The sequence below is a fragment of the Mesocricetus auratus genome, unplaced genomic scaffold, assembly GCF_017639785.1.
Source record: "Mesocricetus auratus isolate SY011 unplaced genomic scaffold, BCM_Maur_2.0 Super-Scaffold_100691, whole genome shotgun sequence".
Taxonomy (NCBI): Eukaryota; Metazoa; Chordata; class Mammalia; order Rodentia; family Cricetidae; genus Mesocricetus; species Mesocricetus auratus.
The window spans coordinates 11,012,520-11,027,663 of NW_024429267.1; the positions used below are offsets into that span (position 1 = coordinate 11,012,520).

The 15,144-nt window shown below is 44.6% G+C and overlaps 1 protein-coding gene across 2 annotated transcripts in view; it reads left to right on the plus strand.

Moving 5' to 3' along the window:
* The first annotated feature begins 11,936 nt into the window (after positions 1-11,936).
* The window catches only part of Aldh1a2 (aldehyde dehydrogenase 1 family member A2), a 75,508-nt gene continuing 72,300 nt past the window's right edge, over positions 11,937-15,144 (plus strand). Inside the window, exon 1 of one of the 2 annotated variants that reach the window (XM_005075463.4) lies at positions 11,937-12,134. In XM_005075463.4, the coding sequence (XP_005075520.1) occupies positions 12,018-12,134 (117 nt within the window). In that variant the 5' untranslated portion in view covers positions 11,937-12,017. The remainder of the gene's footprint in view (positions 12,135-15,144) is intronic. The other variant, XM_013117384.3, reaches the window with a different exon arrangement.

Here is a 15,144-nt window from a genome sequence, read left to right on the forward strand (position 1 = left end):
CCCATCTGCTTAACAAACACCTTAGCTTCTCATTCAGACAAGCTCTGTCCTCCACAGGTGTGTTTTGTTGTGATGAAACCTTTCCAACATTTATCCAGTCTTTCTACCATCCCAGTAGCCTTATCTACTCAGACCCCTCCACCCCTACACACACTCACTGTTACTCAGGTCCTGTTCAAATTCCATCTTTACAACTCCCAGGTGCACAGCACCTTTCTCTTTAGGCTGCGCATATGACTACACACTATATGGAGCACGATGTCATCTCAATGTTCTCCAAGGCCGGAACATCGCACTCCTAACATGAGGCGATGGTTCTTTCTGCTCCCCAGTTGCTTCGGTGCTGTGCTTGCTTCTTTTCGAAGGCTGTGAAGACGCAATGCGATGATCAGATCTCATGCTACAACTTTTGTTTTGAGACAGGGTCTCACTGTATATGCCTGGCTGGCCTGGAACTTGCTATGTAGACCAGGCCCCAAACTCACAGAGATCTGTTTGTCTGCCTCTCCAGGGCTGGGATTAATGGCATGCACCCCCTGTACCCAGCCCAAAGCACAACTTTAGGGGCTCAAGGGTGCTTGAATTGCTTAATTCACAATTTTAAGAATAGATGCCACATGGCCACATGGATACAGAGTTAATTTCCTTTTATAGTTTGAAAAACTCACTTTTAGACATCTGCTATTCTTTTAAATTTTATTTATTATCATGTGTTTGTGCATAGTGTGTGTGGGGGGGGTTGCCACTTCATACCAATATAGGTCGTGCACAGCTTTGTAGAGTCAGTTCTCTCCTTAAGCCTTTATTTGGACTCTGGAATTCAAACTTGGGTCATTATGCTTGCACAGCAAGCTCCTATGTCCACTTAGCCATTTCACCCACCTAGCTTTAGCTAGCAGTGCTAAGCATATAGGAGGCCTTCAGTCATACACACATGTATGTTGCAGTAATTCATTTTTAGATATTTGGTAAACACACACTTGATACTCTAGCAAGGACATTAGGACCATGCACATAAGAAATGTGCTGTTTCCAGGTAAGTTTAGCTCTCACCCTTCATCAAAGAATCGTCTCTTTGCAGCCGACAGAGACCATTAAAGGAAGCCAAACTGGTCAAAATGTAGAGAACAACTGATTGTAGGGTGCCCAGATCCAATAGATACACTTACAAATTGTGGGCCTAAGAAAGGCTCGGATGCGAGGCCCACTGTAACCTCCTGAGCCTGGCTAGAGTTTGGCGACCTGTCTCTGGCCTGTAACCTCTACATGGGGTGACTCAGCCAGACCGCCCCATGCCTAGCTACCTGCCATCTTGGTGGAATAGTATTGGTCCTTACTCCTCACGTCACCTTAAACCCCATCCTATGATTCCCATCCCCTACCTTAGCCCTATATAAGTTCCTGCCTGTTAGAATAAATCGAGATCCTGCCTCGACAAGTCTCCTGACTCAGGACACTTACCATCCCGCTCAGCCCTGGGAAGAGACTGGCTGGACCAGTCGTCTGGTTCGGTCCCTGTCCCCCACAACTCTACCTGCCAGAGGACCAGCAACAAAAAAAACCCCTGGATCAAAGGCCCAGGGAACATTTTGCAAGAAGAGTTGGAAAGACTATGTAAGGGGACCAGAAGTCTGCTTTGAAATAGTGTGTCCTAGAAATTACAGGGAAGCTACACCCATAAAGTCTCAACAACACGGCTGTCTAAACAGAACTTGAACAATGACAGCACCAATAGACATGCTACTGTGGAGGGCAGAAATCTTGTGGAGCCCTCCCTACACAAAGAACCACAGACACTAAGGGCTGCTGAGAGAGGGAGAGTCCTTGTGCCTCGGGATGAGCCCCCTAACTGGTTACCCAATTCCAAGTAGTCAGCACTGAAATCATATACAAAAAAGCAACACTAAATGGACTCAACAAGTTGTATTTATATATTTAATATGTGTTTGCACATATATGTAATAATAGCAAGGAAAATGAGATCATGATTTAAGAGGGAGAGTAAAGTTACATGGAAAAAGCTGGTAGAAGGAAAGGGAAGGGGGAATTGATGCAATTATATTTTAATTAATTGGTTTTTTTGGTTTTTCAAGACAGGGTTTCTCTGTATTGTTTTGGAGGCTGTCTTGGAACTTGCTCTGTAGACCAGGCTGGCCTCAAACTCACAGAGATCCAACTGCCTTTGCCTCCCGAGTGCTGGGATTAAAGGCATGGGCCAAAGGCATGGGCTACCAATGCTGGGCTATACGAATAGTTTCCTTTTGTTTTCTTTCTTTTTTGTTTTTTTTGTTGTTGTTGGTTTTTTTTTTTGATACAGGGTTTCACTGTGACATTGGAGGTGGAACTAGGTCTTGTAGACCAGGATGGTCTCGAACTCATAGAGATCCACCTGCCTCTCGAACTCATGGAGATCCACCTGCCTCTGCCTACCAAGTGCTGGGATTAAAGGTGTGTGCCACCACCGCTGGTCATATTTTAACTTTTAAAAATAAAAAATATACTTAAAAAAGTAATGTGATGCCTTAATAATACAAGTATCTGTACAAAAGTAAGAACTATAAAAACGTATTTTGTTCCTCAGTAGAGTACTATGCAGCTATTCTGAAATACTTTAGAGATGAATATTTTTGTGCTTATATGTGTGCATTTACATGTGTGTGTTTATGTGTGTGTGTGTGTGGCAAGTGCTTTTAGCCACAGAGCCATTTCTCTAGCCTCTAACTTAAACATCTTTAACTGTGGTATGTATTAGGCTCATTCAAAATCATGAGTTTTTGCAGCTTGAAACAGGTGTCTTGGTATTATCTCAGAAACTAGACACTCCTGAATTGAGTTGTATTTGGAGTGCAGACAATTCAGAGAACAAAAATGAAGTTCCACACATGTTCAGTTGTTAGACTCTTGGCTCCTTATTTCTCTGGCTCTGAAGAGGCCATCACTTGCAGTAGCTATGAAAAAAAAATCATCAATTTCAGAAAAAGCAGGTGAGAGCTGGAATTCACTTGGAAAACTGCCTTTGAGGGCATCAAGACAGTCACGTGAGGGAAGGCACTGACAGAATCTGTGATATCCTCCATGTCAGACCAGTACTGGTGTCTATAGTGAATCAGCAGGGGTACTTCAGGAGCTGAGGAGATAGTTTGGTTAGTAAAAAGACAGGGTGCGACAGGAAGGGGGAAATGGAAGATCCCTGGAGCTCCCTGGCTAGCCAGACTAGTCTACTAGGTAAGCTCTAGGTTCATGTTAATCTCTGGCCTTCACACACAACCACACACACAAACACAGTATTTAAAATGTTTAATTTATATTACTAAACATGCCCTTATATCTGTTTTCCCAAGGACATATTATTTTTTAAATTTGCATTATAAAAATATGATTATTTAGAATGACAATATAGACTGTATTTTGGGGTCAAAAATGTCTTTAGATATGTTTCTCCTTCAGTCTTGATTCCCATATTCTTCCAAAAAGGGAGCTACTTCTGAGCTTTCTCATATGGAAAGTTCATGAGGTTTCAGTTGCATAATAGATTGCTTCCTTTTTTGTAGCTGAAAAGTTTGAGCTTCACATGGCAAACAGATGTTGCCCCTATGCTGCCTCCATATTCATTAGCCTATAATGCATCTATTAATTGAATATGTTAAGTTTGACTAATTAGACGGAAGACATTTCTTCGGATTTAAAGGGTAATAATAAAAAATTTACATTGCAACACCAAATCAAGCATTTAAGAGTTGATAAATGTGAACTGGAAAGTGCACAATTCCAATATAAATTAGTTACTCATCTCTGTTAATTTAGGTGAAACACATTAGTGGAAAGGTCAATCCATTTGAGGCTCGATCTTTTTTTCAGATACTAAATTTAAAATAGCAAAGCGAGAGCACTGTGAAATGAGAAGGCCCGGAACCCATGCTTCTGACCCAGAGGACCTCTACGACAAATATCAACAACCAGGCCCCCATCTGAATATTAATCAATACCTTGGGACTCTTTCGAATGTGTTCTAGTTTTCTCTCTGTGGTGATAAAACACTCTGACCAAAAATAACTTAAGAGGGAAAAAAAATCTATTTGGCTTACACTTCCAGTTCACGGTCTATCACTGAAAAGGTCTGGGCAGGCAGTCAAGCAGAAACCACAGAAGAACACTGCTTACAGGCCCACTCCCAGCTTCAGGCCTAACTAGCTTTTGTAAGTAGTCCAGGGTCCCTTGCTCAGGAATGGGGCTGCCCGTAGTGGGTTGGGCCCTCCTACAACACATAACAACCACAACAGTTCCCTCTAGACACGCTGATTTGATTTGGATAAGCCCTCAACTGAGACTCCCTTCTCAGGTGACTCTAGGCTGTGTCAGGTCGACAACGCCAACTGGTCAGAGTAACTGAAGTCTCTGCAGTAGACCCAAGTGTTCATATGGCTTTTTTTCTAACTCTCGATGTGATTATCATTGAACTGTTACATGAATGTCTGCCCCAGCTCCCGGCTAAGCAAGAGTAAGATGGCAATATTAGAGCAATGACTGCTTTTCTGCTGCGGGTGAGATGCACTGGTTTCTCCTCTACTTCCTCTCTTTTTCTTCAGCAAAGGGTCACACACTTGAGATCAATCCTTTCGATTCTGGAGGCTGAAAGCAGTGTCAGTTCCCAACATTTGCTTCTGGAAATCCCAGTTTATAAAGTTAATGCAATGGGTTACCTTTGCGCTAGAAAGTGTCACAAGATGAGGCTGTGGAGATGGTTGTCAGTCAGTACAGAACAGTGCTTGTGGCCCCGAGTTCAGTCCTTGGAATCCATGTGAAAAGCTAGGCATGGTGGTGCATGCTTGTAACTCACGTGCTGGGGAGGTAGAAACTAGAACACGCAGGGACTCACTGGCCAATCAGCCTCGCCTGCTCAGTGAGTTCATGATGAGTGGGGCTTTTGTTTGTTTGTTTGTTTTTCTAAGATTTACTTATCCATTACATATACAGTGCTCTGAAGAGGGCACCAGATCTCACTACAGATGGTTGCTGGGAATTGAACTTAGGACCTCTGGAAGAGCAGCCAGTGCTCTTAACCTCTGAGCCATCTCTCCAGCCCCAAGTGGCTCTACCTTTAAAAACACATTAAAGTAGATAGCTTCTTCTTCTTCTTCTTTTTTTTTCCGAGACAGGGTTTCTCTGTGGCTTTGGAGGCTGTCCTGGAACTAGCTCTTGTAGACCAGGCTGGCCTCGAACTCACAAAGATCCGCCTGGCTCTGCCTCCTGAGTGCTGGGATTAAAGGCATGTGCCACCAATGCCCGACCCATATTAAAGTAGATAGCTTCTTGAAGATAAACACCCAGAGGTTGTCTCCTGGTCTCTACACTCAAGAGCCAACACATGAGCACATGTGTGTGCGTGCGCGCGCACACACTCACACACATACATACACACACACACTCACTCTCACACACACACACACACACACAGAAAACACCACAGGTGTTTTTTGTTGGACCTCATGTTGGAAAACCCTGTCTTTGGGGTTCATGTCTGCTCCTATTGTAATCAGAAATACAAAGAAATCCATGGAAGGCTGTGCAGAAATAAATGAGGGACTTTTGTCTTTTCTGGCATCTTCTTTTACAGTCATTCGACATTTCTCCTGTGGCTCTCCAGTGCTTTGCATATTTAGTAACTGTCATTCAAACTCACTACAGATACAAGACTAGGGACATCACACAGGTCTGTGTGTGTTCTTAGTATTTCCAGGTTTATCATCAGTAGCTAGGGAGTCACAGTTTCCATGAAGAAGGAAGGCCATATGCATGCCTGAAGCAAGATTCCTTGCTGTTTGGTTCTGAGTGTCCAAACTGGATGCTGCTGTTTTTGCCCTGTGCCTTCCACACAGAAACTATGGTTGAGAAAGGGTTAACTTTCCTCCTCTGCTGCAAAGACAGCTAGTGTCCCTCATTATCTTTTCAGTGGCCCTACCTGGAATGCAACAGAGGACAAGGGCTGTTCATTTAGCCTTGTTTTCCAGTGACTATGAATATGGTTCTCTATCCCAAACATTACTCATGTTTACATGAGAATCTTTTGTGCCCCAAAGATCCTTAGAATCGAATGTCTGAATAAGTCCAACACTTTGGGGAGGGAAGACATGTTGAGGAATGGACAAGTTCTATGGAAAGTGATAAGAGCAAAGATGTATGGTGATATATTATATATGATTTAGTAAAGCTTGCCCGTGGATTCAGAAAGCAAAGTCAGCCACAGGCTATAGAGGTCAGGAGGTGGTAGCACACACCTTTAATCCCAAGAGTCGGGATTAAGAGGTAGAGGAATCTCTGTTAGAGCAAGGCCACCCTGAGCGACACAAGATTGATCCAGTCCTACAGAGAAAGAGCTCACACAAAGATGATCTCAGCACCTGGGATCGCAGGCCTTTAATCCCAGCAGGATAGCGGTATAAAAGACAAGAGGAGCATCTTCAGTAGTCAGTATCATGCATTCATTCTCCAGCCACATTGAGGACAGGACACATTCAGTCTCAGGATCCTCCAGTCACGCTGAGGGAAGGCAACAGTCTAAGGTTTGGCGGAGCCAGGCTTGCCTTTCATTCTGAGGTAGAGTGACAGCTAGTGACCAGCTGCTTTGTTTTTCTGATCTTCATTGGAGCTTGGACCCCAGTATCCGTCTCTGAGTCTTTTAATTTTTGTGTTACAAAGATATCTATATATGGAGGTGTGGGATTTTAAAAGTCAAAAGAAAATGTAAACTCAGGAACATGAAAGAGAAAAAAATCTGAATTATATGCCAAGCACTTAAGTGGTTGAAAAAAATCTATTAAAATCCCCTACCTGGGCTGGTGAGGTGTCTCAGTGGGTAAAGGTGCCTGCTGTCAAGCTTGACAACCTGAGTTTGGTCCTGGAGCTTCACATGGTGGAAAGAGGGAACCAAAATAACGTTCACAAGCTGTTCCCTGGCCTTCACATGCACACCATGGAATGTGAACCCACAACCCCCCAACACAATTAATGTAAAGTCTCCTAACCTGACAGTAGTAATAGTTGTGCTTAATCTGTGACCCACGCAACTCTATCTCTAAATTCTATGTGAACAGGCTCTAAGTATAACATTTTCTATGGCAGATTTGACTGTTTTTAAAGATCTTTTAGTAAGTCTTTCTTCTGAACCCACTTCAGTCTAAAATTTATCTGAATCTCCAAGATGTTTTCCTGCAAACTAATTCAAATTAAAATTTAGCCTAACTCCTATGTATTCTCTTACACGTGTTCACATGTACGAACGCACCGTCAGCTGCAGGGGGCGCTGGTGCCTTTTCCTCAGACCTGGCAGAAGGGATTGTCAGCTGAATCTTCATTTCTCCCTCCTTTAAAGCTTGGTTATGGATAAAGCATGGTGCTCAGCTGTATCCGAGGATCACTCACTGTAGTGTATATGAAGTAGAAATGGGCATTACAATGAACACAGATCTAGTTCCCACTTTTAAAATCATCTCCTGGGGTCCCCCAAACATGGAGAATCCCTTTTAATAGTAAAATATTGTGCTCTGCGTTGAAGCAGAGTTTTGGAGTCATAACCAGTCAGTAACCCACTTCTTGCAGCCACGGATATCACTTTCCATGGAATACAGTGACCGGAGGCCACATTAAGAAACGAGGGAGTTAATATCTAGAGAATTTTTATAGCTAATAAATGCCCCCAATCTGGGCCTCTTCTAGGCATTAGGAGGAAGAGCTAATTAAATGGGTGTTTAGATGGTCAATAAAAAAGTTAATATTGATGTTAAATAAGTGCATTTATTTTATAGAATTTTCATAATGGGTACAAAATACTTCATTAAATATTTCTGGGTAAAAATAGGTAAAGCTCTTTATATAAGCATTTGTTAATGAATTAAATCTATTCACTCTAAGTATACTCTGTGTCAAGCTTGTCTGTTAGAGTTTTCAGGAAACATTTTAAATAGGTGACCAGGCACATCCCATTGGAGATGGATGAGACCATTAGGAGACACTTAGATCTGAAAGGAGCTCTGAGATCATTCTACATACAACCCAAGGCCCCCCTTTTTTAATATTTCAAACAATGTGCCTCTTTCAAATCATTAGACTTAGAGACATTTAAGGACTGATTCGATTAACCCAGATGATAGAAATGCTATAACATGTGATTTATTTGTTTGAAGATAAATTACAGTGGCAGCATATCAGTTAGAAAAGGTAGGCGGCCAGCGCCGTTAGTGATGGGAATGGGGAGGCCATTAAGCAGGTCATCTGACACTGAGACTGTTCCAGAACGTGGAGGCTTGACTTCCATGCTGAATGTGCAGCTATCACTGAAACAAAGGTTCCTTCCTGGAGAGGGATCTTTATTTCCCATTCAGGTTCCCTTGTTGATTTTGAAAGCATCGTTCTTACTAAATACTTGCATACTCTTAAAAGCGGCTAAAATGCAGCCCAAATGGTTATGGTTTTATGCCTTAAAGTCGACCTTCACATAAAACCCATGTCTTGAAATAACAAGGTTGCATTCTATTTTTCAGGTGAGGAAATTTGAGGCAAGAATTTATTTTTCTCCTCCACAACTTCAGGGTATTGGCTCCACTAGGTCTAATAAATTGTTTTCACGAGGAAACAGTGCATGCTATAGTTTAGGTTTCCTGGAGCAGGGGGTTTCACATGAGATGTACCCCAAACAATAAATAGGTACAGACTGGAGAGGTTAAGAGGAGAAACATTTTACTGGTGGGGGGAAATATGTTGTAACCAAATCAGGGGAAAGGAACAAAACTTAGAAATGTGAAGACTTTCCATAATCATAAAATTAATAAAGGCAATGAGATGATGCCAAAACAAAACAACAAAGGAAATGGAGGAAAGAGTGAATACATTGAGGAGAGATATGGAGTCTTTAGCACTGAGGAATGCAAGTCCTGAGAATCTACAAATATAGACTAAGCCAGGCAGTGGTAGCACATGCTTTTTAATCACAGCACTTGGGAGGCAGAAGCAGGTGGATTTTTGTGAGTTTGAGGCCAGCCTGGTGTACAGTTAGCTCCACGACAGCCAGGGCTACACAGAGAAATCCTGTCTTGAAAAACCAACACAAAAGAGAAAGGAAGAAAGGAGAGAGAGAGAGAGAGAGAGAGAGAGAGAGAGAGAGAGAGAGAGAGAGAGAGAGAGAGAGAGAAGACTAAAGAAACACTATGGCTATAATATTCTGTTCCCTGCTAAATTTTGTTTCCACCTTGAAGAAGCTGGTCCAAATGTGGCTAGGATTAAGATGGGGAGGTTATCCCATCTTAATCATGAAGGAAACCATTTGTAGAGATCCTTGAATGTAAACATGCATAGTAAAAGATGGGACAAGCAACAAAGCTTATCATCTCAAAGAACAAGTGTTCTTTACTCTGAGAATGTAGGGAAGCTGCCTCCGCACGTGGAGGTTGTCAGCTATAGTCCTTTTGCTTGGAGCAGACAACAGAAATGTGTTAGTTACAGTGACCCAGTTTGTTTTAGGAACTTAGGAAGGCAGATTGGGAAATGGAAGACTCAGGTCCTGTGTTCATCACTTTACTGTCTAATTACAAAGTGTCATGGGAAAGGAGCCATGAGGGAACAATTCAAACCAACTGTCACTGAGCATGACCTGGGAGATATCTGGAGATGTTAAGTCAAGACACACTCCTTACTTTCCAAGATACAAATCAATCTCTGTAACAGATGCTGATAATCCTATGATCCGTGGATACTGTTCTTTCCAATTGGAGCTAGCAAGTAGGATATGTGTCAGAAGTGAACTCTCTGGCTTATGCTTTAAGAAGACTACTCCAGCTGTTTCTAGTATGTGACCATCCTTCTAGGACCATATTCAGCCATCAGGCCAAACACAAGTTTCCCTATTTTCTTTCTTCCTCAAAAGCCTCAGATGACTTCTCAGTATCCCAGCATCAGGGTCCCCACAAGCATTGGGGTCTCCACAAACTTGAACTGCCTTAGCTTGCTTGCTGTTTCTCTGGCTGCATCTGATGATGCTCTCTGGAACATTCTCAGAACAGCTCCATTACCACCGTGCCTTGCAATGCTCTCCTGGCAGTGTCCCTACCTCTAACAGTTCAGTTTCAGTTTTCTAGTTGTCAGCCACTCAAAGGTCAGCTTCCCCAGATACTCAGCCTCTGCCTGTCTGGGTCACCTAGGGTTTGTCCTTGATGCACTTTTGTGAGTATCCTTTTTATTGTCAGTGATCTACATATCTATAGGAAAGGCTGTGAACTTACTGGGGAACAAGGCTCTACATCTAGTTCGAAAAGTGACCTCCAGCACCGTGCCCTGCCTAGATGGACAATACCTTTGCGGGGGGATGGGCAGGACGTAGGACACAACAAAAAGCATTTATTTGCTGGTGCCTTTTCTCCTTTCTCACCAAATCCTCAAGACATGATCTCTAGTCTCTCCTCGTGTAAGGGAAGATGAACTTCTGATCCTCCTGCCTCCACCTCCCGAGTGAGTGTTGGGATGCTGGGAACTTCAGGCATGCATCACTACTTCAGTTCTCTGTGGTGCTGGCAACTGAACCCAGGACTCTAGGCAAACACTCTACCAACGGAGTCACCTCTCCACCAAGTTCTTCTTATTCTTCCTCAGTCTCTGGTCTTCTACAGCTTAAAGAAAACGCGATTCTCGTGAGCATATTCTGTTATAAAACACAATCTTTGGCCACAGATATTCCCTGTGAGTGGAAATCTCTTAGCCAGCCAAATTAAGCCGCGTTGTTGCTCTATGAAGCACTCCACTCAGGTCACTTGAGGCAGATAATCTGAATTCTCAGAGCTGGAATCTTGTCTCACAAACTCATTAAGACCACAGCTTCCTCTCCGCCTACATAGCTTGTAAGCACCAGTCATTAGGCAGTTTTAGTTAAGGAACACATTTAAAGTCAATGTTTTCTGGTGAACAACGTGCAAAGAAATGGTTCTGGGTCAAGGGATTCTGAAAATGACACGAGGTGACAAGTGAAGCAGTTGCTCGGGACTTCAGAATCTTCCATGGGACAAAAAAAAAAAAAAAAAAAAAAAAAAAAAGAGGAAACAGCGTGGAGAAGGCTGTAAGGCTCTTTCACAGGGACGAGGAGGAAAGCCCTATAAAGATCTTTCTATGTGGGGCACTAATAATATTAGCCCAATGATTGCCCCCAAGTCTATCTGGAGTGAGCAGTCCAACTTCTTGATTGGTACCCATCTTTTTGTCCATCTTTCTAACTAGAAGGCCGCTTGTTGGACAAGAAGGAATGGAAATGGAAGCTCAACCTGGAGGTGGGACAGGATGGCAGTTGTTACCACAAGGGTAACTGAAAATCCCAACTGTTTCCGGGTGTGGTGGGAATGAGGAGAGGAGAGCGCTGGAAGGAGATCAGGGGGACCAGGAACCTCACAACCCACGCCCTCAGGCAGAGCTAGGCCGCAGGGCCGGCAGAGGGCAGCAGTTGGGCGGCGAAGCCTGGCGGGGGCCAGCGCGGCGTCGGCGGCTCCCGAAGATTCTCCTTGGGTGCGTGGGGGAGCATCTATCACCCCACCCCATGGCCACGCGCCGTTCGCCCAATGTGGAGGGTTGGGCGAAGGGTCTCTCGGGCTGTTCGGGTCCCCGGCGCCGGGAGGAGGGCAGGGAGTGGAGGGGTGCGGGGTTCGGAGGAACCTGCGCTCGGGAGCCTCTTTACGGGGCCGGCCGGCCACTAGGTTCCTAGGACCGCTGTCTCCGAGCCGGGTCCCGCGCGAGGCCGCACTGCGGCCGTCGAGGTCCCCGGGGTCGGCCGGGGGATCCTGAGTCGCCTCGGCCTTGACCGTGTGGGCGCGGGCGCTTTGCGGCCGTATGCAAATGCCGGCCGCGGCGGGGCGTCCTCATGGGCCGGCCCCCCGCGCCTGTGGGCCGCACGTCCAATGAGAAGCGGCCCCGCTTGACACCTGCCTATATACAGCGAGAGCGCCCCGGCCGCGCAGCGCCCCGCGCACACCCACCCGCGGCTGCCCATGACTTCCAGCGAGATCGCCATGCCCGGCGAGGTGAAGGCCGACCCCGCCGCGCTCATGGCCTCGCTGCAGCTCCTGCCCTCGCCCACGCCCAACCTCGAGATCAAGTACACCAAGGTAAAGCCGTCCGCGGACGCTTTCTAGAAGCTTCCTCCGGAGGTCTTCAGAGGCCAGGGGGCCCAGAGGTAGCCTGTCATCCCCGCGCCTCCGCGGGCTTCTAAAGTCCCGCCTCGCCTCGGTTGGGTTAGAGGAGGGTCTCGGGAAACCGGTCCCGACCAGAAGGCAGCGCGGGGGTCGCCGTCAGCCACGGACGGTGGTGACGACCTCGGGGCTGACTGGGGAGGTGGGGTTCCTTAAAGCAGGCTTGGGTCTGGCCCTGGGGTCCCCTGGGTCTCCTTAGGGCGAGCCGGGGTCCGATTCTGGGGTTCCCTAGATATTCCTGGGGCGGAACTAGGCTCGGTCCTGGGGTCCCTCGGATCTCAGAGCAGAATGGAGTCAGGTTCTGCGATCCCCCAAGTTTTCTCAGAGCAGACGGAGTTCCGGTTTTGAGGTCCCCCAGGTATCCTCAGCAGGCCAGGGTCCGACCTGGGGGTGGTTCTCCTGGGTCTCCTCGGAGCACACCGGGGTGCGGTTCTCCCGGTCCATCAGTCTCAGAGCAGACTGGGGTTCCCGCCAGAGTGGCCTTGCAGCCCTGCGTCGCCCCGCAGTCCTCCGGTCCGGCTGCGCCGCTACGCGGGGCCAGCTTCCCTCAGAGCCGGGTCGCTGAACGGGTCATCAGGACCCGGGTCTCACAGATTTCGCAGGAACCTGGTCAAGTCGCAGTAGATCGATGCCAGGATTTCCTCAGGATTTTGTAGGCAATGCACAATTTAGTAAAGGGAGAACAACTGAATTCGCACAAATTAGCGAGCTCACTTTTACACTGAAAAACCTAATGTTTGTGATTGTGTGTGTTTCCCCTAACGAATTCTGACGTGTTAGGTTTGCCAAACAGGAATTGTTGTTGTTAAACTGCATTAAAAAATCATATGCGCCTGCTTCCCGATGCAAATTGACACACCCCACACACACACACATTTTCGGGGGGAAAATCTATTTTATCCATGAGGTGAAATTTGTGAAATACATACACAAAGGGATTGTATGTTATAGCAAAGTGGCGGGTATATAGCATTTAAAGTCACATTTCTTGGGAGTTCATTTTGGCATTCCCTTACTTGATTCCCGTTCCTACCTCAAACTTCTGCCGATTAACTTAAATGCAACGGGCACACACATAACAACTAATTCGTGTTCCACCGCGGGCATCAGAAGATACGCAGCGTGTAGTAAAGAACTTAAGTTGTTCGCCTCTGCCACTGTAATGGTTGGAAGGAAGATGCAAAAACATACTTTCTGAAAATTTGTTGCATTGAGTTTCAGAATTAGAATCAGTAGGATTCGCATTTTTGAATGTGGATTTAGGTGGATTTAATGTACCTGTTAACTTTTAGATGGTGTGACAAATTTTTGAAAGCCATTTTAATGAGAGGTCGTTAATGGTTATAGCCCTTTAGGCATTGTTTGCATAACAATAGTGCCAGTGTGTGGCACATCTCCGGGTTTAGGAGCCAGCCAGGGAAGCATTCACATAAAAGTTTTGTTTTATGAGGGTCCCTAACCTCTTCTGCTGCGCTTTAGAGATCTTAAGAGGCAAGATCCACACGTGATTGCGGAGGGTTTGTTTTAGACTTACTTTTGATCAGATTATCCTAACAGCCCCGAAAGTCTGCAGTAGATATCTTTTCAGAATTTCATTTGGAAGCTCCTCCGATTCTCCTTTTCTCTAGCCGCCCCTCTCTCCTCTCTCTTGTTCTCCCCCAGTAGGAAAGACAACTGATTTATAGCTAATTGGAGCCTTTAATGTCGGAGTCTTTTTAGCTCCGTGAAGACTTTTATCCAGTATCCACTTTCCCACTTATTACCAAGAAAAACAATCAGAAATGAAATAATGGATTGTAACGTGATTCTTTAATTTGTGGGGAGGAGGCCCCTTATTTTTGCCTTGACAAACAGCCCTCGTAAATGCGGAGTAACACTAATCTACAGGCTCTTTCACAAAAACTTGTTAAATCAGGTATCTGCGAGCATGCCTAGCAGCCTCTGTCCTCAGCTCTTTAGTGAGACTTCTAAATTTTCTGAGACAGGAATTACCAACCAGCAGTTTTGATTTACTTTATTTTAACAGAGAGAATAGTGACTGCTCTCTTTGTAACCTAAGTTTTTTTTTCCTTCAAAAGAAAGTGTTGGGAGGTCTTTTTAAAAAATTCATTCATGATCAAAAGTGGGGAAAATTTCAAGCAGGATAATGAACAAGGTAGACGGGCACTTCTTTAGTACTAATATATTTGTTATGAAAAATTTAAAGGGTAGTGTAAATTTTATTATGCCTTAGAGTCTGTTGAAAAACAGGAAACAAAACATTTGCATCAAATAAAGGTACTATAAGGCAAATAGATTTATCATTCATTTTGTCCTGTTAAATATGCCCTTATTGAATGGTACTACAATATGATTTTCCTATGTGATCTGACAGTCAGTATAAACTAGTGACCAGCATAACTGGTCAGATTATGAGAATTAAGAAAAATATGTTCTTAGAATTTTTGCATTTGTGCTCCTGTATTTTTCTGCAATTCTCATCAGTTTATTTCTCTTCCAAAAGAATTTTGCACTTTCTAATAAAAGAATGGGGGAAGAAGTCAACATAATGTTAATGCCATTGTTTGTCAAAGGTTCTATAAAAATGCTGCAAAAGTGAAGTTCAGTCCATTCTGAAAGAACTTAAGAGTGACTTTGTATTGGCCTTTAAGCAATTGTGTTCCATTAAAAATAAAAAGTTGCTTGCTCTAAGTTCTAGTATCTATTTTAGGCTAAGGATAAAGGACAATAATATCTTTGAAATATGTCTATTTTCTTTTTCTCCTAATGCAGGAACCTAGACCCCAGGTTTTAAAAATGATTCTTACTAAGGAGGATGGGTTTGTTTGTTTGTTTTTCAAGACTAATAGTCCAGAAAGAGGAACACTGGTGTAAAGCGTGGGGGGCACCTTTGTGGAGCTGAGAGAATGTATGTTCCCGTGTGTTC